This window comes from Etheostoma cragini, chromosome 3, assembly GCF_013103735.1.
Source record: "Etheostoma cragini isolate CJK2018 chromosome 3, CSU_Ecrag_1.0, whole genome shotgun sequence".
Taxonomy (NCBI): Eukaryota; Metazoa; Chordata; class Actinopteri; order Perciformes; family Percidae; genus Etheostoma; species Etheostoma cragini.
The window spans coordinates 23629963-23651473 of NC_048409.1; the positions used below are offsets into that span (position 1 = coordinate 23629963).

General features: G+C 39.7%; 3 protein-coding genes across 4 annotated transcripts; 2 read left to right on the forward strand and 1 right to left on the reverse strand.

The window, feature by feature from the left end:
- Window positions 1-694: 694 nt before the first annotated feature.
- On the forward strand, window positions 695-4467 carry scg2a (secretogranin II (chromogranin C) a). Of its 2 annotated transcripts, XM_034865147.1 has the most exons (3): window positions 695-810; window positions 2141-2499; window positions 2530-4467. In XM_034865147.1, exons 2-3 carry the CDS (start codon window positions 2149-2151, stop codon window positions 4102-4104), a joined length of 1926 nt encoding a protein of 641 aa, XP_034721038.1. In that variant the 5' UTR covers window positions 695-810; window positions 2141-2148; the 3' UTR covers window positions 4105-4467. The 2 variants fall into 2 exon arrangements, with proteins under 2 accessions (XP_034721038.1, XP_034721029.1); XM_034865138.1 differs by having other exon boundaries at window positions 2141-4467.
- ap1s3a (adaptor related protein complex 1 subunit sigma 3a) lies at window positions 4278-8966 on the reverse strand. Its single transcript, XM_034865317.1, has 5 exons — window positions 8774-8966; window positions 7471-7649; window positions 6556-6664; window positions 4978-5115; window positions 4278-4894 (listed from the first exon to the last, which is right to left on the reverse strand). The coding sequence occupies exons 1-5, from the start codon at window positions 8774-8776 to the stop codon at window positions 4859-4861; spliced, it is 465 nt and encodes a 154-aa protein (XP_034721208.1). The 5' UTR covers window positions 8777-8966; the 3' UTR covers window positions 4278-4858.
- Window positions 8967-10343: 1377 nt separating this feature from the next.
- LOC117939836 (DHRS-12_like_SDR_c-like domain-containing protein) lies at window positions 10344-18193 on the forward strand. The gene is made up of 11 exons (XM_034865272.1): window positions 10344-10361; window positions 10534-10680; window positions 12321-12454; window positions 13386-13468; window positions 13569-13664; window positions 13837-13918; window positions 14009-14070; window positions 15003-15107; window positions 15645-15735; window positions 15889-16026; window positions 17227-18193. Exons 2-11 carry the CDS (start codon window positions 10625-10627, stop codon window positions 17340-17342), a joined length of 963 nt encoding a protein of 320 aa, XP_034721163.1. The 5' UTR covers window positions 10344-10361; window positions 10534-10624; the 3' UTR covers window positions 17343-18193.
- The last annotated feature ends 3318 nt before the right edge of the window (window positions 18194-21511 follow it).

Below are 21511 nucleotides of genomic sequence, written 5' to 3' on the forward strand. Positions count from 1 at the left end.
GTCACCCCGCCCGTCTCGGGCTTTGGCGGAGTCCGTATGTGAGTCATCGCTGGACTTTTTAACTGTCTCTGTCCCTCAGTGCTGCAGCAGAGACACAACAGCAGGCAATAACAACAGCCGTAACAGTCACTACTACACTGGGATGTTCCTATGAGCCTCAGATATCCTTCAGTCAGTGAAGGATCAAAATGAATCAGGAAAAAAAAAAATGATTGAGCGATTATCAGCAATTAACATTTTTTTCCCAATTTAGGGCAGAGGAAGACAAGTGAATAAGTTAAGCGTTTCTTTCCACCACTATCAAGTGACGATGTCTGCCAATGCAATTCCTCTACAACAGGCTAGCAAACACATGATTGCGCACAGCCAAGACAGAACAGTCTTTTCAGATCTTCGGTCAGTCAATGGTCCTAAATATAGCTCTATTATGAATTTATTCATTTCATCATAAGCTGCGACAAAAGCCATCATGCGGTCACTGAGATGTAGCCTACTGGGTCAGAACTAGATTCAGTTCATATTGAAACAGAGAAGCTGTGTGTGTGTGGGTGGGTGAGGGGGGGTGTGCGTGCGTGCGTATGTGTGTGTGTGTGTGTTTTTCTGTGTGTGCATGCGCGCGGGCGTGTGTGTGTGTTACATAGCCATCCGTGTGCGCGCGTAGGTGTTGCGTATCTCCTCGCTCGCTGACGCACGAGTCAGGTGGTTCCTCCAATAGCATGAAGAGCTGTCCGCGGTGCTGAAACTAGACTCACACTGCGAGACAGAGATGCTCAGTTCACCCACGACCCTCAAAAGAAACTAATTACAAAGGTAAGAATTGGTTGTTATTAACTGCACGAGCCACATTGCACTCCTCTGAATATGGTTCCTATCACACGTTGTATGAGAGGAGGTATTTTTTAGTAAAGCGACCTTCTGTTTCAGTAGCTGTTTGCCAACCTGATGCGCCGCCACAGCTGTTGAGGCGCAGAGGTTGTGTTGCCAGCGGTTGCTTTGTTCTCACTCCGCTTCAGAATCCTGAATGCTTGCGCTTTGAAGCTTATCATTTCTACTTTTATGTCACATGTTAAACAAATAGAACTGTGCGAAGTTTAGCAATTGAAATTTAATTTCAACCTTATTTTAGAAAAAAAAGTATGAAAAGATACTAAGTTAATCTTCATTGTGCAGTTATTTGCATTAAAACGTGTTTTAATGCAAGTCCATAGGCAGGAATCCCCCCACTGGGCTGTTTCAACAGAACAATGTTCGACTGGAGTTAAAGCTTTAAAAAAGAGTTAAGAGGTTTTCAGCGGGTAAAGGAAAGGTTTCATGGGAACATCAGCCTTACCGGGTTACCTTGACAACGGGGGTATGACTCACGGAGAGCAGCAATTTGACGATTAATGAGATTTGCACGGGAGCTGAATGCTGCTGCTTTTACTGCTGCTGGCAAACAGGCGGCAGGATTTCGGTATGATCCTCAAGTACCAGCAACAGGCAGGAAAACGGAGATTTACCAACACTCTGGGTTTTATTTTATATGATAATCCAGTAGTGTACCACTAATTATTATTATTATTGTTATTATTATTGTTGTTGTTGTTGTTATTATAATTATTATATAATAGACGATTGGCCACTGGTTGCTTCTCAGCAATCATTCTTTTCTTTTTTTATTGTTGCTGCTGCATCTGTCATTTTTGCTTTGATGCAAACTGTAAGAGCTGCATAAAACATCACAAAAATATTTAGATTAAAAAAATATCAGAACTAAAACAGCAAGCATAAGTCAAGTAAATAAAGCCTAAATAAAGTATATTTCACCCAACAATGAAACTGGGTTTATTTTAAGTTGATTTTATTTGACTAGGTTTTGTCGGGCCGTTCAGACATTCAACAGAAATATTGTTCAGATAAATTGAGGAATTTGACCTGGTTTGTACCAGAGCAAAAGGTATGGGTAAGATTGTAAACATATCTTGCCTTTAAAATCAATACAAATAAATCTTCGTTGTGTGATGCTATCATCATACCGGAGATGTAAAGTGATGATAATAGCAAAGGACATTAAGAAATGCCAGAGCGGTAACCATTGTGAACCTGTTAGCTTAATGTGTAAAGGTCAGTGCTGACATGTCTCTTTGTCTTTATTTTGCAGGCGTCACCATGCCGTCAATCCCCAAGACCTCCACCACAGGCAAACCTTTCCTCATTTGTTTTGCCAACCTCGTCTTAATCCTCCTTTTCCTTAGTTCCTCTGCCGTTCACGGTGCTTCACTCAGAGAACACAGACTGCGTGGAAGTGAATCAGACTCCCAGCAAGGAGATGACCACCAGGCTCCTAATGCCGACATGCTCAAAGCTTTGGAGTACATCGAGAGCCTCCGTCAAAGAACTGGCATGGACTCCCAGCAGCACGCCCCTCTCGCTACAGGACACGATGCCAGCCACATGGATGATGCAGAGAAGCTGCGTGCCATGCTGAGACTGGCTTCTAACCCTATGCAGAGCAAAGATGAGGAGGAGGAAGAGGAGGAGGAGGAGGAGGAGGAGGAGGAGGGAAGGGAGGACAAGAGTGAAGAGCTGCTCCAGGCTGTTCTCAGCACCCTCCAGCAGACAGAAAAAGCCTCCAAGCCTGCTTCACTTCGCCCCAGCGTAGATGGAACAGGCATAAAGGACGGCATGTATCCCAGGGTGCAGCAGAAGCAACACAGCATCAAGCCTCATAAGAAGCTGCCGCTAATGTTTGAGGACGAGGAAGAGGGTGAGGGGGATGAGGAAGAGGATGAGGAGGGGTCAGATCTGGGGCATGAGAGCCCCTTCAAACGTACCAATGAGAACGTGGAGGAGAAGTACACGCCTCAAAACCTGGCAACTCTGCAGTCTTTGTTTGACGAACTGGACAAGCTGACAAGTGTGAAGACCATGCATAAACGTGAAGATGAGGAGTATGATATGGAGGAGAGAAATGATGAGGAGGAAGATGATGATATGTTTAATGTGAGGAATGTAGCATACAATGACGTAGGTAGGGATCTAGCAGACTGGGGTCCGCTACAAGAACAGGAAGAGGGAGAAGAGGAGGAGGAGGAGGAGGAGAGGGACAACAAACATGAGGCTGATAGAGGGCTTGATTATGTTGACGACAATGACGAAGAAGCTGATGAGGATGATGAAGTTGAAGATGATGAAAGCTACCCAGTGAAGAGATCAAAAGACCCAGATGACGTCGCTAACCTGGTCGACTTCTACCTCCTTAAAGTGCTGGAGAAAACAGAAGAAGAGCAGAAACGAGAGTTAGAGGAAGAGGAGGAAAAGAGGGCAGAGAGGAGAGTGTCTCAGACACAGTACAGAGATAACATAGATCCACAGGCCATCTACCAGCTCATTCAGATCTCTGAAAAATACCAGATCCCACCTGAAGACCTGGTAGACATGCTCAAAACCGGAGAACCGACGAATCAAGACAAGTTACGAAAAATCAACAAATTAGCCAGAGCAGAAAACAAGCTCTACCAGATATCCTCGAAGAAGACACACAAAAATCCTGAAGTGAAATTCTACAACAGACGGTTTCCTGTTAGACAAAAGACCCCAGAAGAGATTAGGACAGAAGAGATGCTAAACATCCTGGGGTTGGAGGGCGAAGAGGATCGAGCTCCCGTCAGGAAGCAGAAACAGTACAAAAGCTCGCAGTTACGACTTCACCCTCGGCCTCCTGTGCGTTCGGGGGAATCCGCTCCCACGCAACGGCGCCTTCCCAGTTTGTTAAAAAACGACTATGATGACACCGTGGACGAGGATGAACTGGCAGCGTATTTAGCAGCTAAGATGCTGGCACAGTATCAAAACCCCGTGTACAGAAACAACAAGGCGAGCCAAAAGCGGGACGAAGTTGGACAGAGCATGACGGGCTCTTTCGAACGGGCCATCCAGGCTTATTTTGATCAAATAGACTCAGATAAAAACCCAAATGAAAAGAGACAGACTGAGGATGATGAGAGGGGCGGTGAAACACAAATGCAAGGCTTTGATAATGAGGCGGTGATGAAATTGCTGAGCTACCTGAACCCAGAAACTGAAGAAAGTGATACGAATACCAAAACTGCCCCAGGCATGTAAAGAAGGCTAGATAGATATAAAAATATATATATATGTTTTGGTGGAAGGAGATGGTGAAAATAAAGTATTTTGAAGACTATAACATGCAGTCAATTTTAGATATTCCGTAGGTTTACAAAGGTTAATAGAAATAGCAGAAAGAAATATAGAAATATGAGTGTTCAGACATTAACTTGATGCTTTTTTTAATGAGTTTGTTGCTCAAAAACACTTTACAACCAGTACATGTGACCAGTCCTTCAATGCACACACAACCAAAATCAGTGTTGGATCCCTTAGATTTCCTTGTGTATTATTTTTTGTAATTCTTTTTTAAATGTGGTCATGTGTGACATACCTGAGGTTAATAAAGCATTGACTTTATTTTTTCCTTACTGTGTAGTGTTTCTTCATTTACTCACCATCACACAATGCTTACATTTAAGCTTGTCTTGCTGACATGTATGACTACAAAAAACATGTTTACATATTTAGAAAAAGAATGTCTTTTAATAAAATGGGGAAAAAAGACTTTTTCGGTCATATCTTCTGTCATCAAACCCTGAGATTAATAAATATAAGACTTAAAAGGGAATTACAGATCCAAACATAATTACAATTCTTTAAAAAACTAAGCAGAAACATGAAAAATCACCAGGATTGAGGTTATTGTATGACCACAGCATTGTGCCAAATGAGTCATTTGTTACTAAATGAAAATGTTGAGGATAATAAACCTTCTGCTTCAAGTGGTGAAATGTGAGGTATCCTTGGCTCAGTAGGCAGGTTTGCTCATGTATTCCTCCATTGTCTGTAATAAGAGCAGAGATCCATAACATATGAGCAATAATAAAAATCTAAGTTCATTAGAGAGTGTGCTAAACCTTAAAGTACCTCTTGGAGTGTGTCAGCCTCCTCCATGGACACACTCACAGCTACTTTGGATGTTTCTAAAATTTCTCCTCCCATCAGGAATTCATCCAGGATGAAGTAAGCCTTCTCAAAGTTAAAAATGATGTCCAACTCACACACCTGAAACAGAAGAATATACCATTTATGAGATAAAAGATGAATTACACCCCCTCATCCTAGTAAGGAAGGTAATCCCACCCATTAGAGGACATGATAAACAATGTTTAAGCTGTACTACTATGGATGATCATCAGGCCCTATTTAAATATTATAAAGAATATAGAAATACCAAGTTGATGAAGAAAGAAATAAAAAGAAGATCTTTAGGATAAAACAGCCTCTTTTTCGTATCTGTCCTTTTTTCATTGTTTTAGTTTTGAAAAATAATAGGGCGTGGCTGTTGCGCTGTTACTTTAATCAATACAAGCAGGATAAAAATCAAGTGGCTCAAGGGCAGAGGAACCTTCCGGACACCAGGGGGAGTGGGACTTGTATAGAGCATAGTGATATACCTGTGTGCAGAGTCAAGGAAAGAGATTTTGCGGAACTCCTGCAGAGTAATGTAACACAGGAATCACTATAGCTCAGATTCTAATACCTTTGACCAACACATCATTTGTAGGAAGCTCACTGTTTTCTGGTCCTTTCACTTTGCCTTGTTACAGCTGAATTCCAATGAAGGGAGGTTGGAAAGCTGCAGCATTCAATAATGTTTAGACACTTGTGTGCTTCTATCTTTGTGGCAACAGTTTGGGTTTATGTTATGTTTAGTTTGAGGTAACCCTACCCCACAGTTGGAATAGGTTGGAATGTGTATATCTAATAGAAGTGTCTTACATATAAGGAGTAGTTTGAAGGTAACTGTCCCACAAAAATAGACAGACTGAAATGTGGTTATTCTGATGTTGAGCAGTCTCTTTCGTGTGTGCACAAAAGGCATCTCTCTTTGTCATGAATGTTTGTTCACTGTTTGAATAAATGCTGCAATTGACCTAAAATCATCTCTGTGTCATCTGTTGAAGTCTCCACCATCATTTCCCAATATCATTCCCAGATATGACCAACATCAGTGTTGTGGAACTCACTAATGCTCTTGTGTTTGAATGAAAGAAAATGTCTGCAGACAAGTTCTAAAATCTGGAAGCCTCCACAGAAGAGCGGATTTTGGAATGAGGTTTCCAACAGGTGTTTTTTTGTATTTACTGTTAATGTACATGTGATACCTAGAGAGAACACCAAAATGTAATGGTTTCAATTGCCATTTCATACTTTATGTTTGTTATTTCAGAATTAAACAGATTTTTTGGGGGGGCATATTAAGCCTTATTATTAAATTGGACAAAAGAAGACAGGAGGACAGAGAGGGGAAAAGACATGCAGCAAAGGGCCGCAGGACAACATCTTTAAGATGACTACTCAACAACTGTTTAAGGCTCCTACACTTGTGTTTTCACTTTGCTCGATTAGTCCTTTTCTGAGAACAGTGTGAGCATGTGCGCATCGTACTTCATCGACATCTTCCTCACTTTTGCTGGTGCCATGACTTTCAGCTCTACTCACGTTGCCAAAGTATTTATCCAACAACTCGACATATCTGTGCAGGACTTCAAGGCCCAGCAGCTCATTATCTTGATTCTCCAGACCAGTGCAGAAGTACAGGCTGGCATACCTGCATTACAAAAGGATGAATGTCCGATGTTACAGCAATAGTTGCCAAAATGTTGTGAACAAACTAGGACACATTACAAGCACATATGACAGCACTCTGAGGAGAATGTGTGCTCATATGATTGCCTGTAAGGAAGTCCTTAGATTAAATGTTTCAAAGAGAAGAAAAAAGGGTTGCTTAAGGACAGGAATAAAAAAGTTTCTAAATAATGTTTATACAGAATAATGGTTTTACTGAGGATTTGCCTGCATATTGTGCACATACATATTCAGATGGTGGTCAAAATAACAGAAACACTTTGCAAAACAAATTCCAATGAAACAATACCAATGCAAAAGCTTCACAAGGGTTCTATGTATTGTACTTATTTTATTTGGATTTGTCATTGCACTGGAACACGTTACATTGTGAGGTGTTCCTGTTACTTTGTCCACTCCCACTAACTCTACTTTTATTACAAGTCCGTTACTGTGAGTAAAGGAAATATAAAACAAACATGAGAGGATACGCAATGTGCTGCACCATTACTACCAGTGTCCCATCAGCGATCTAGGTCACACTGTGTGTTTATCTGGACCTTTACTCTAGCAGGCCTGACACTGTTGGGAAGGGGTGTGTCGGTTTTCTGTGTGTATTGACAAGCATTATCAAAGAGGCCACAAGTTAATCATTAAGCAAAATCACAATCAAATGTGGTCTCTGCTCAACACACAAGTTTTTTCCCTTCAGGAAAGGACTGCTGATGGCAAAACACTGAAAATAGCTAATAAGTAATTATGGCACAAATGAAAAAGCAGCTGTTGTACCTCCTGTAAACGATCTTGAGGTCCCTGAAATGGAGGAAATTGCAGGAACGTGGTGGACGGGCCAACACCAACATCATCATGTCCCGGATCACCTTCTTCTTCTCCCGGTCTGTTACTGGTGTGAACCATTTCTGCAGTCGCAGCTTCCCCTGCCGGCTGAACAGCAACAGGAAGCGCATCTGGCGAGGGCAGAAAGTATACAGTAGTATAAGTAGTAGTAGTAAAGTAGTAGTAAAGTAGGAGTAGTAAAAGAGCAGAGAAACACTGACTTATGAACGATTTAAGAATCTTGTCATGCTATGTTGAGGATCAATGACCAAACAGCAGGAACATATTGTGCTATGAAGGTCAAACAAACACAATAATACTCCTACCTTCAATTAGAGCCATGAGTTTCACCACACAGCAATCAGCAGGGAAGTATAACACATTTATATCACCTTTGTTGTGACGTTGTTCATGTTGAGTGAATTCTGTTGATTCTTTTAAAAAGCAACTGAAGACGCTGCTGTTCAAGCAGGCTTTTGGTTAGACGTTGGGGTTTTTATGGTTTTTGTTTTTTATGTTTTCCATTTGTTTTTAAAGTGTCTTATGCATTGTATTGTACTTTGTTGGTATTGTATTACACTTTACTGTGAAGCACTTTGTGATTTTTTTATCTGTGAAAGGTGCTATACAACTAAACCTTACTTACTTAATTTGTGTGTGTGTGTGTGTGTGTGTGTGTGTGTGTGTGTGTGTGTTGTGCAAGGGCAATTAATGAGAGATCTTTGCCCTGAAGTGCAGCCGCAAGCAGCACTTCTTCTGCAACAAGATACATACCAGGGCAGGGGTGCAAGTGTCTGCTGGACAAAGACGAAGAATGATTTGGGTTTAAATACTTAAATGCTACATGAATAGAATTATGTGAAATTTTCGATTCATCTCAATTATATTGTCCAATGATGTTGTTTAAATCATAAAAAAGGTGATTTAAACTTGCAAATGAAATCAACGTTTTGGGGATGAGAATCTAATTGCCTGTCAACGTGTTTTATTTTTGTTTTATTTATAAAACTGTCCATCCTTTTCCAAGCTTTTTACATTAAGCTCCTTTTAAAACGACATGTCTGACTTATTAGCTGGCTGTATTTCAGGTTATATAACAGGAGAATATCAGGATCTTTAGAACAACGCCAATGGTTACTGTTTATTTTTTTGAATAGATCAATGTAGAGGACACAATTGACGTGCAGTGTAGCATGTTTGATTGCCAACAGGTGAAAGGATGAAAGTATCAACAAGCTCGGATAGGAACACTCACCATTTTGTGACAGCAGTCTGACAGAAGTTCCCACACTTAAATCCTTCAGGTTGGTGATAAACCCTGTCTCACGACCCTAAATCCTCTCCTACTGTATTTTGTGCGTTTTGAGATGCGGCGACATTGTTGATCTTCCCAGAGTTCACTGCGCTCATACCTTCTCCGGTCAAGCCGCGCCCCGCTGCGCTCCAGCGTCTGATTGGCTGCCGAGGAGCTACCCGTAAACACGCAGGTTACAGATTTTCTCCTTTGCTAAAACACATGTTCTGAAACTTGCTCCGTTTTCTGAAAACGTTAAACACAAAACCTCTTCTCCGAGCACTATTTACAAAACCTTTGACTCCTCTTGCAAAATAAAACTTTTGCCAAACTGTTCAGAATCAAACAGGTGCTCTCAAATCATAAAAAACTAGCTCAAAATGATACACACTATCAAGCAGTCAGGAAACAATACACCAAAAAAAATAGAAAACACATGTTTCAAAACATATATTTTTCAGAGAGTAGGCTAGTACATTTGTAATCTCAAAACAAATTTCGGTTTAAGGTGTGGCACAAGCTAAATGAGTTCAGGCAACTGAGAACTTTGTTCAGCTAATGGGTTTTAGTGTTTCAACAACTGAGAAAAACTGTAGCCTGCTTAATAATCAACTTATTAATAAGTACAATGCAGTAAGAGGATATGTTGATTTGATGTAGCTACAATTGTAGCCTACTGTTCAAGCTGTAGGAATACTTTTTAATCAGTTATAGTCTCTTCTTATGGAATGCCATTAGTATATTTTAAAATGATAGCCGGCTACACAAATACATTATGCATATGAAATATACCCTGAAACAATGGGCAATATATTGCCTATTTATTTCAGGATACCTACCGGTCAAAAGTTTGGGGTTCACTTACAAATTTCCATTTTACTCCATTATAGACAGGATACCAGCGGATCTGGGTGGGTGGCTGATCTTTAATGCAATATCTACATTTCCCATTATCAGCAACCATTCATCCAATGTTCCAAAGGCACATTTTGTTTACTAATCTAATATTATTTTAAAAAACTAACTAGGAAAACATTAAACAACCCTGTTGCAATTATGTAAGCACATAATGTAATCTGGAAACTGCTGCCCTGGTTAAAAAAAACAAGGCAACTGATCTCAGCTGGGATTCTGTCTATAATGGAGTCCAATGGAAATTTGTGAGTGACCCCAAACTTTTGACCGGTAGTGTATTTTTTAGCCATATCATAGGCTAGGCTATATTCATTTATTTTATTTTAAATAGAATAGCAGTAAGTACATTTCATATTTTTGGCAATTGAGTTATTTTTAACTAAACATTGCTAGCTTAAATTGTAAATTAGCAAACTACAGTAGCTGTGTGTAAGCGGAGCTGGCAAGGTTAACTAGCTAGCTAGCTAGCTATCGTTACGGAGGTTCTGCTTACTGTCTGTCACGTTGCTGTGTTTTATTGTTTAATACGTTTATATTTCATGTCGTATTTTACTAGCTACAAGCCTGTTTGTATACTAACATGTGGAAGAGGAGCTGGAGCGGACGGAGTCACAAAAAAAAGAAATTACGCAGGGTAACTACCGTTAAATTCAGTTTGAATTGCCAACCGCACACTGACTAAAATAGGGACCACAAATACACCGGTATTATATATTTATGTTTGTCTTTAGGTTAAATTACAGTCAACTGAACGAATACATCGTTCCATTCTGCCGCTGGGTGGCTGGTGGAGTTGTCGCCCACAGATGTTAATTCAGTGGAGCTACACGTGGTTTTGGTCCAGGGTATAAGCGGAGGAGAGAGCTCGGCACAGCGAGAGGCTTCCAGTGCAACACCATGTCTCTGTACCGCAACTCTGCCTGGTTCCTGAAGGGAATGACCGAGTTCACAAGGTAAGGCGCCTTTACTGTATATCCGAGCTGTGTGCTGCTGAGACATCACTTTAGTGTTTTAGTGTAAACACTAGTCTACTGTATTAAGTCTGTGACCTACCAGTGTGTCCTTTGTGTATCCTCACGCAGAAAGTGTAGTTTTAAGAAACTTACTATGGAAGAAAATGGTAAGATTGAATATTGGTTAACAGGTATTTACGTAAATTGCCTAATACTAAATTCTGTTCTTTGCCCAATTCTTTTATTGTAATTGTATTTCTGTTAATGGGAGTAAACATCAGAGGACACTTAATTAGAGTTATGTGTAGGTAAAATAAAATTATATACTAATATGGTTGATCCTAAGAGATGAGATGGGTTTGAGCCACTCCCTGCGGACTCATTTTCCAAAATATATTATAATAAAATCAGGGACCACCTAAACTGCCTCTAGGCCTTTTCATTAGAAGACTTTAAACTGATACAAATCTTACTGAGAAAAGTTAACACAATGATATGTAGAGCTGAAATGATTAATCACTTAGTTAATTGAGGAACAAAAAATGATTGGCCAGCTATTTTAATAATAAGCAAAGCATTTCGACTTCTTAAATGTGGGGATTTTTGTGCTTTTCTTTGTTTTAGATCAGTGTAAATCTCACAACATGAGACATCAACACATCAACATGTAAATCTAAACATCTTTGGGTTCCAGAATGTTGATCAGACAAAACTGTGATTCTGACTTTTTGATTTAATAGACCAAATAATTAATCAAGTAACTAGTCAACTACAAAAATAATCAATAGTTTCAGCCTTAATAATATTAATATTAAACCTATTATGTATAGGTTATATGAGGTACGGTTTAGTAGGGTCAAAGGTTAAATAAAGTCTGGATCTTTAAAAGGGATAAGATGTATAACTTACTGGTGGGTGATGATCACTGACTGGAGGTTTTAGTTTACCGACATTTTGATTGCCACTGCATTATTCACCAGAATAGAACTGCAGTGAATCTTTGGATATAATTTTGTTATCAATTGAACAAAGTTTACAGTGACTCAGCAGGAGCCGTGTGAGAACATAACTCAGTTGTTCAACCACAATGGCGCTTTAAATGCTTTATTAGTCCAATCTGATCTATTGCAGCCCTAAGGCGCCTTTCCTCATCAGTAAACAGCAAGCCAAGTTGTCTGAAGAGGTGCTTTTGTGATTGTTTCCCTTCTTCCCTTTGTTCTGTGTTATCTTTTTTCCCAGCGAGCTGCCTGGCAACCCGCTCTGACCCTACACTAATAGCTCTCTGCATGACACCATCGAACAGAGCGGGCATTTAGCCTCAGTATAACTCCCCCCACCCTGTCCCCTTTATCCCCCCCTTGTGCCGCCTGCAACAATGACATCCAGGACAATGGGGGGAATTGAAGTGCTTGGTGCCACACACACACACACACACAGAACCCCGATCCTGTCGTCGCCGTCGGTAGTGTCACCCCAAACCCCTTCTCATGAGAGATTCATTGTATCTGTACAGTAAAGCTGTGAACACACATACAGTAACCAGGCTGACCTCAAGGACTGACCCTTTCTGACCTGAACAGATACTGATACAGTAAAGTTGCTGACATGAATATAATGCAGTGGATGTTTATATCCTGCAGGAATGCCTTCCTGTCAGCCTCAAAGAGGTTTGTGGAGAAGGACCTGGAGGTGTCCATGGCTGGACGTGCCTTCATGATAACAGGAGCCAACAGTGGCATTGGGAAAGCTACTGCTATGACCATCGCTAAGAAAGGTGACAATCCTACAGCCTGTTTTCCAGCAATTTAACTCATGTATGAAGACAAACAACACGTGTTTTGATTGATACTTTTGCATTGGAAAAAAATATTTGTAATACTATTTTTAGTAGGGTTAATTGTTTAATGGTAGGAATGGTACAAAAAAAGGACAATGGTGGACAATAATTACATAAAGCCAACACCACATAGTGGTGATAAACCTTTAATAAAGTAGCCCGGGCCCAGGTTATAATCACACATGACAAGGAACTGGCTGCCAAGAGGAAACCCTACAGATAGACTAAGGGCCAGCGTGATTAATATGTGAAAAGCACAAAACAATATTAAAACCTTGTGTAAAATTTGTGCTTAAATACAAAGATATAGCAAAAGAAAACCAACAAATATTTGCTTGTTACTGTTTACATTAAATTTATTCATTTGCAACCATCAATCTTGACTTTTATGACTTAGGCAGCAACTACTTACACTGCATAGTAGTGCATTCCAAATACCATTGCAGGAGGTGCAGGTCAACTAGAAGACAGCAATGAAAATATGTTTTCAGCAACTAGTACCACATCTGATCTCCCAGATTCTAAGTTCCACACACAACAAGAAAGGAGAAATATTTGGTGCAAATGGTATAAATCACTAGCCCTTACACATTCCCCTTAATTTGTGAGTCAAAACTACAATGTATGCAAATTAGATACGGTAAAAAGGCACACACAAAAAGAATCTTGAAAAAGGCAGCCATACAATAAGTTGATGCTCCCAAACACATTTCAAAATTCCATAGCTGTACTTCAAACTTACAAAGTTTGCATAAAGTTAGCTGCATCCTACAAAAGTTGCCAGCAAATTTAATTTCTCCTATTGAAAATGTGTCCAGGTCAGTTCTCAGCTAGAAAAGAATGACGTGTATTCCATTTTCTTTCACAGGCGGAACGATCCACATGGTGTGCAGGAACAAGGACAAGGCCGAGGAGGCGAGGGCTGATATTGTGAAGGAGACGGGGAATAAAGTACAGTATGACTCAACAGACACCGACAGAAAGCCTTCAAATTGTATGGTTTCTCAGGCGTGACATTATTCATTATTCTAAATGGCCGGTGTCATTGCAGGAGGTGTATGTCCACATCCTGGACCTGTCTGAGACCAAGAAGGTCTGGGAGTTTGCTGAGGCCTTCAAGAGAAAGTACAAGGCCCTCAATGTACTGGTGAGTGACATGGGTTACCTATTTTAATATTTGGAAAGATACAGCAGTGTGATTATTATTCGTGCTTATTATTCGTTGTTCACTTCGTCAGGGTTGACGTTTGGTTTTGTGTTGGCACCTACTTCACTTTCCCTCTCTTTTTCTCTTCTCTCATGTGTTGTAATCTATGCAGATCAATAACGCAGGCGCCATCATGAGTCAGAGGGATACCAACGCCGAAGGGCTAGAGAAGAGCTTCGCCTCCAACGTCCTTGGTGAGTCAAAGCTCAGGGGTGAGGTGTAAAGGGAACGCTGATAAAAAAGGAAATACGGAATAGTTATGTTTTGTTTTTGTTTTACACTAGGAGTGTACATTCTTACCAAGAGTCTGATTCCCTTGCTTGAGAAGAGTGCAGATCCCAGAGTGGTGAGTCTGGGAGACACAACCTGTGTTTGTCTGCCACGTCACAATATCCTACTATCTGCTCGACTGTAGGTTTGTCTTACCTCACAGAAGGTACAGAACTTGATTCTTTTCAATACATTTAGGAAACCTTCATAGACTTAAGATAGTGTTGCACTGGTCAGTGTAATCCATCATTTTAATAAACATTTTATGAGTTTGGGCCACTGGGTTGTGGCTATTTCAATGGGTATTTGCTGATCACATCAATGAGACACTCATTGACACTAAAAAGAACATTTCAGGCATACAAGGAATTATTTACTAATAACACAGGGTCATAGGCTGAGGAAAATATCTGATGTATTTATTATTTCACTGTAAAAAATAAGACTGTATATTCAGTCAGCACCGGAAGAAGTAATGTCTTTAGTAAACTACAAAAATATAATACAACAATGCAAAAACACCACATTACATGTAGCTCTGCATTAAAAAAATGATTATTTTTTGAAAAATGTACTCACCGACCACTGTCTTATTACATGTAAATATTATATTTAAGTATGCATACCACATAAGCCACATTATAGCGGCTTACATGTTATGTATCTTTTAACGTAGCTAATTGTTACCATTTTATATAAACAATAATAATATTATCATAGGTTTTGTATGTAAAATTGTCATCTCCAAGGTAACTAGCAACTTTAGCTGTCAGATAAATAATCATAAGTATAATATTTACCTCTGAAATGTAGTGATGTAGAACTATACAGGAGCAAAAAAGGAAAATACTAATATACCACAAAATATAATACTTGAATACATGTACTTAGCTGTTCTGCCACTCTGTATAGCATATAGGCATGAAATAAAACTTTTTTTATAATACATATATCAGCCCCAGCTCCCTGTTCCGCCCCTCATCCATGTTCCCCTTTGTCTATGGTCAGATCACAGTGTCATCAGGGGGAATGTTGGTGCAGAAGCTCAGGACGGGAAACCTGCAGTCTGAGAGAGGCCGCTATGACGGCACCATGGTCTACGCCCAGCACAAAGTAAGAAGACAGCTTTAACACCTGCTGATCTGCAAGGATCCCAGCTGATGGACTGTCAGGCTTTACCTGCCTTAAATGTTTGCAACAATACAGACAAAACATATTGAATGTACAGTATTTTCATGTTAAAGGTGTTATAGAGAGAAATAGAAAAGTGTGATTAATAAAATGCAGAGTAGATATTTGCAGCTGATCATTCATGATTCATTGGTCAGACACTAAAATATTGGTTTTCCCTAATGAAGTATATGGCTGGTGCAAGGTTTTAGATTACATTCTGATTGTAGAGTCCATCACTACTACAATTTAAGGATGCCTTAAATTTGTTTCTGGGTCTATTATTTTGTTTCATTTGGTCACAGTGATAATTTGAAATGCTGCGGACTTACACTGTTTGGCTAAACTGATACTGACATGGTAAAGGAGACATGTGAGCCTCACCTGCTTAGAGTCCAACCCTTCTTCTCTCTTCTTCTCTCTTAAGACACATTTTTTCATTTGTGTGTGTGTGTGTGTGTGTGTGTGTGTGTCTTCCAGAGGCAGCAGGTGGTGATGACAGAGCAGCTAGCAAAGACTCACACTAACATCCACTTCTCCGTCATGCATCCAGGCTGGGTTGACACTCCAGGTACAGGCTCCTAATGAACACTATGAATAAACCACAATTTTTTTGAACAAATTACGTTAAATCAGTCTCTAATAAAAAAAAAAGCCCTTCTTGCTTCCTAATCATTATCCAAGTTTGTCTTTGTCCCTCTCCGTCTCTGTCCGTCTGTCCTAGCGGTGGCCAATGCCATGCCAGAGTTCCATCAATCTATGAAGGACAGTCTGCGGACCCCAGAGCAGGGGGCTGACACTGTGATTTGGCTGGCTGTCTCTGAGGCTGCAACTACAAACCCCAGCGGGCGTTTCTACCAGGGTATGTTGCAAAAGCAATCTTTGTCTTTGTCATTTTCATTTCCCTGCTTATCTATAAAGGATTTGTGTATCAAAAAAAATCTTGGCAAAAGAAAACAAAGATACAACTTTAGCCCCCCAGATTAAAAACTGTTAGAAAGGGAGAAGAGATGAGAGGCGAACACTGTTGGCTGAATTATATGTTGTTTGTCAGTTGTGGGTCAGCATGGTGGTGTGTGTGTGTGTGTGTGAGAGAGAGAGAGTGCTTGAGGGTTTGGCCTGTGTCCATTGCAGCTGGAGTGGGCTGCTTTTGGTGCCAGATACTGCCAGAGAGTACAGTGTCTCTATGAGTATATTCACACAAATGTGTGTGCAAAAAAGTGTGTACACACACATACACACACACACACGCACACACACACAAAATGGCCCCAGTGGCTTTTAAGAGGGAGATTGTAGCCTATTACGAAGATCTCACTTTAACCGAGACACAAACACACTGCATTCATTTTTAATGTAATGTAATATAATGGAGTTGTGTCTAGTGTCCTCTTTTTCCATTTTAGGCAGGGTAAGCTTTCATATCTGATAACAAATCCTAACACCAGTCTGTTTGGCTTTTTTCCTCGAACGTCATTTCATGTCAACACTCGTTAAGCAAAACTGCTGTGGGTGCCAAAATTGCTGTCTAACAAAACAGCTGTCTATCAAGCAATATTTACCGTTATCTTGGAACTGGCACATTTTGATTTTGGCATTGCCATGCAAGTTGTAAACCTGGCATCCAATATTGTTGAAACTATGAGCAAATCATTAGTAGACAGTAAACATATTCTTGGGCCATATATTGTCTTCTATTTATTTCCATCATTAATGATGAGGATTGTGAAACCAGTATTTAATTGGAGTCTATATGCCATTAAAAATGTTTTAAATCGACCCCTGGTGTTAGGGGAGTTAGGGGGAGATCTGTGGATGTTGCCGTTGAGGATGAAGGTTGAAAATGAATCCAGTGTTTGCTTTTCGTCAACCAATCTGAGCAGGTTTTGTTTTTACTTGCGCTTGGCCATTATTGCCTTTTTAACACAGGGCATATCAGAGCTGACCCCCTGACACCTTGTAGAAATCATTCAGAACCGGGCTAGGGCATATACACGAGTCAATAGATAGTTCTTACATGGACACACCTTTATGTTCAATCAATTTGTGTGTTTGTTCACAGACCGAAAGATGGTGTCCACCCACCTGCCACTTGCCTGGACCCACAGCTCTGCCCTGGAGGAGCAGAAGTTACTGTCTGTGCTGGAGGACTTGGCCAAGACATTTCAGCCACACTGAGGCAGCGGGAACTGGTTACCAGTACAGCAACAACACTAACAGCATCTGTTCACACTGACCAAGGCTGGGCTCAGTATTTTATCCCTCCTGATAGAATACACTCCAGGAGAGGGAATATTTCAAAGTCCATTTTTATACAAAGCATTTGGAGTGTTGACTCTACCTGTGGTCACTGGCTCGGGAAAAGTATAAAGATATACTGTGAAATCCAGCCTTACAATGCCAGATTAAACTCACTTATAACAGAGGGATGAGCCAGATTTGCAATGCTTTATAACTATTTATATAACACATTTTCATATTTAACTTTATAAAGATTAACTATAACTGTTAGTGTTTGATAGTGATGGTGCTTTCAAATGAGTTTTCAAAGGATTTTATCTTGCTGATAGAGAGAGCACCTTCACAAACCACACAAAATCACACACACAACCAAGTCTGTTACTGTGACTTTATGAAGGTTGTCAATCAGATGGGAATCTGATGTGACCAAGTCACTCACACACCCTTTATTATTTATTCACAACACCAGCTATGGGTTCAATCTCTTGTCTTGACAACGTGCAAACGTGCAATGTGATGTGTATTTAATAGCTATGTAAGGAACTTGTGTATTTGCTATACTGTAGTCCAGCTTCTGTACTGTGCAGGTTGAGCTCAAGCTGGAGTTGAGGTGCTCTCTTTACTAGCCGTGTGCCTTTTTAATTCACCACACAACAGCATCACTTGACACGCAATAAACCTATTGAATTAATGACTCAGTAATATCTGCCAGCACCTTTAAAAAATCATTTTACTGACTAAGTTTACCTTGTAAATGTCTGCTTAAATAAAGAATATTACAGATTTTTTTACACTATCCAGAATAATAAAAAACAGTCAAATAAACATATCAGAATATCTTTATTAAGCATCCATTCTTTTCTCTCCGTGCCGTTTTAAGGGCCCAGACAGATTTAAATCAGTACTGTATTGTCAACAAAATGATTTAAAAATACAATTACTTTTTGAGAGCTACATTACCAAACAGGAAGTGTCTTTTACAAGCATCTAAAGTCAAACCAAATGGAAACCAATTTACAGTTTGATATTATGGGCCATGTTGTGGAAAATGAGTCATCTTCAAAGTGTTGATGTGGCCTCAGCAACATGAAGGGCTTCGATTCTAGTGTTTGATAAACCACAGTTGGCAAAAAACAACTCCTATAACTGCTCAATCTAGGGAAATAAACCATTTACAACATGAGCAAATCTATGCCCTCCTTCCTGAGACTGGCCGGCAGTTCTGAAGATCTATTATATTTGCTGTTAAACAGCTAATCTTGCCATCCATCATACCTTTAACATTCTGTCATTTGGCTGTGGACTTAAGCCTTCATAGCCAGAAAGCCTTTTTTTATCACCAAACACAATGTCTTACAATGACATGATAAAAAATGACCGGAAGAAGCATGTCCAGTTTACTGAAAAAGGAAAGGAGCGCTTTGACTTCTGATTGTACGATAGCATTGTCAATAACCCTGTAGATCCCAGATGATGCTTTGCGACTCTATACGCTACTTAAGGGTTTGACTGAGATCAGTTTTCCAATACTGTGCTTGACTGAAAATTGTACATGAGCTATTTGATGTCTGTTTCTTAAACAACAGAGATGCAGCTACATTAAGAGTTTTGAAATCATGACAAAGTTGTAATCAGTATGTTTGTATTAATAATGGATTAAATGACTACATGGAATTAGAAAGGAGTCACTTGTAGAATTATCAGCCCATTTTGCATTTCCTCAGGTCTACATAGGGTTCAATATGTTGTTTTGTTTTTTATGGCCCACACCAATTTATATCAACCAAGTTTCCAGTGGCAACAAGCAGCAGCATGTTTCCATAAAGACATGGTAAAAGTAATAAAGCATTTACATGTATGTAGCAACTAAAGAGCCCGATATTTCTCTCAGAGTGTTTGCTAGCACATTTGACACAACAAGGTAAAATAAGGTGACAATATGTTACTGTTCATTGTGTGTTGTTCTGCTGCCACCAAGTGGCCAAAAAAGTAGTAAAAACTGACAGACAATGTTCCCCCAACTCTGGATCTTCCTTAACCTTCATAGCTAGCTGTTAACTTAAGTGTTGAAGCTTGCGCAGGAGGACAGTTTTGTTTAGTAACTAGGGTTGTAGAATGGATGTGGCCCTGGAACTGTTGTACCAAAACGGCAGCTTCCTCTTTTGCAGGAGCAAAGATCACTTTTAGCTTCTTTTAGCTCAATGTTTTGATTTTCTAGCCTGCAAACTCCACTGTTATCAACATTGTTTCGTGCAGCCGAGCATTAAAAAGCAAAGTTAGCGACTATCTGGTGAACATAGTGGTGTGTTTAGCAGACAGAGTTTCTAGTTTAGAAGAGAGATAATATTGGACTTGTTCTGCTAACCCTGGTGGGCTGTGGAGCCTTTTACCTTTTAGTTTTTTGGCCAATTGTGGTGTAGCAATTTGGGCCAGTTTTGGTGTAGCTAATGTTGCTCCATGTCATGTAAATAGGCAACAGCTTGATTACATATTCAACATAACATCTCTATAAAGTGATATGTCAATGTTGTGTTTTCAGGTTGTTTGGCTTCGCCCAAATTTTCTTTTTAATAAAAAGAAATTATCAGTCAATTAATGGAGGCTAAGTGGCTAGGTTGACTCAGTTGGTAGTGCAGGCGCACATATACGTAGAGGTTTATTCCTTGACGCAGAGGTCCAGAGATTGTGTCCGACCTGTGACGATTTCCTGCATGTCCTCCCGCTTTCTCACCTAGCTGTCCTGTCCATTAAAGGCAGAAAAGGCCCCAAAAAACAAGAAAACAAAAAGCAGATAAAATCGAGGCTAATAATATATTTTGTATTTCATATTTGACAATTATGAAGAACGATTTAAGTCACCTTCCAGAATACAAAAGGGTCTACTGATGACCAAAATTAATTTTGTTTGGAGGGAAACGACCAAAGGGACAGAAACACTCAAACTCAAAATTAATGAACATTTGTGCAGAATATTAGCTACTGACAGATTGAATAAGTATCAGCGCTCAGTCTAACCACAAGTATTTTTGTGTTATGTTTAAAAATCGTGGAGTAAGGTCCGGTTGATGGGAAACAATAGCAGTCATATTGATTACTCAATCAATCTCTGTCTATGTTAGAAAGTAAAATACTGTAAGTAAAATACTATGTTCCTACACTGCAGTTCATCGCAACATTACTGAGTTTGCATGTGCTTCTACTAGATGGGCACAAAGAAAACTAAACAACCATTTACAATGATAATAGATAAATACTTTACTACAAATATAAATATACACTACATGATCAAAAACCTGGAATGTGACTACATTTTGAAATCAGGAATTCCAACATTATAATGCAAATTTTTCCAACTTACAATAAAGGCAAGCGTTAGTCTAACATTAGAAGATACTAGTCATTATTTACAGGGACGCTACATCTTATCCAGCTTTAACCCTTCCCGGATCTGAACTTACAAAAATGTTTTGTTTAATACAAAGACAAAGAACCACGAGTTGTGCAATTTAGTGCAGTGGTGAAAGCTTTACGAGACATCCTAATACACAGATGTGTATGTGGAAAAAAATAGAAGAGCTTAGAACAGAATTTGCAACAACAAAACAACAGGATGAAGAAACGCAAACAAGTAACCCAGAGCTTTAAAACGAGGTGAGCGCTTGAGTAGGTAATGAGTGAACAGTCATACGCACTGATAAACCACTAAAAGGCTTTGTGAGTGTGTGTCTTTTTTTAAGGCTTTTGAACAAACACAGGCAGCCCTGATCTGACCCACGATTCAGCATTTAGTGCTACATGTAGTTTAGAGTACCTGTCCAGTGCCTAAATGGGGGGTGGGAAAATTCAAATTTTGCGTCACAAAAAACGTGCAACATTTTTGATTTCTTTTTAAATTAATTACAGATGAAAAGTAATTCTCACGAGGCATTAGAATAATGAGTGTACACCACAAGTGGTGCATGGTATAGACCTACCCAAATAAAGTTTTTTTAAGATATTGATAAACACCTAGGAGGTGGTGATCCTGTGCTATTTGTTTAAACTTGTTTTTACCCAAAAGAAGTTGGGGACTCAAAACCCTCGGATCTGAAACGATCAAGTAAAGT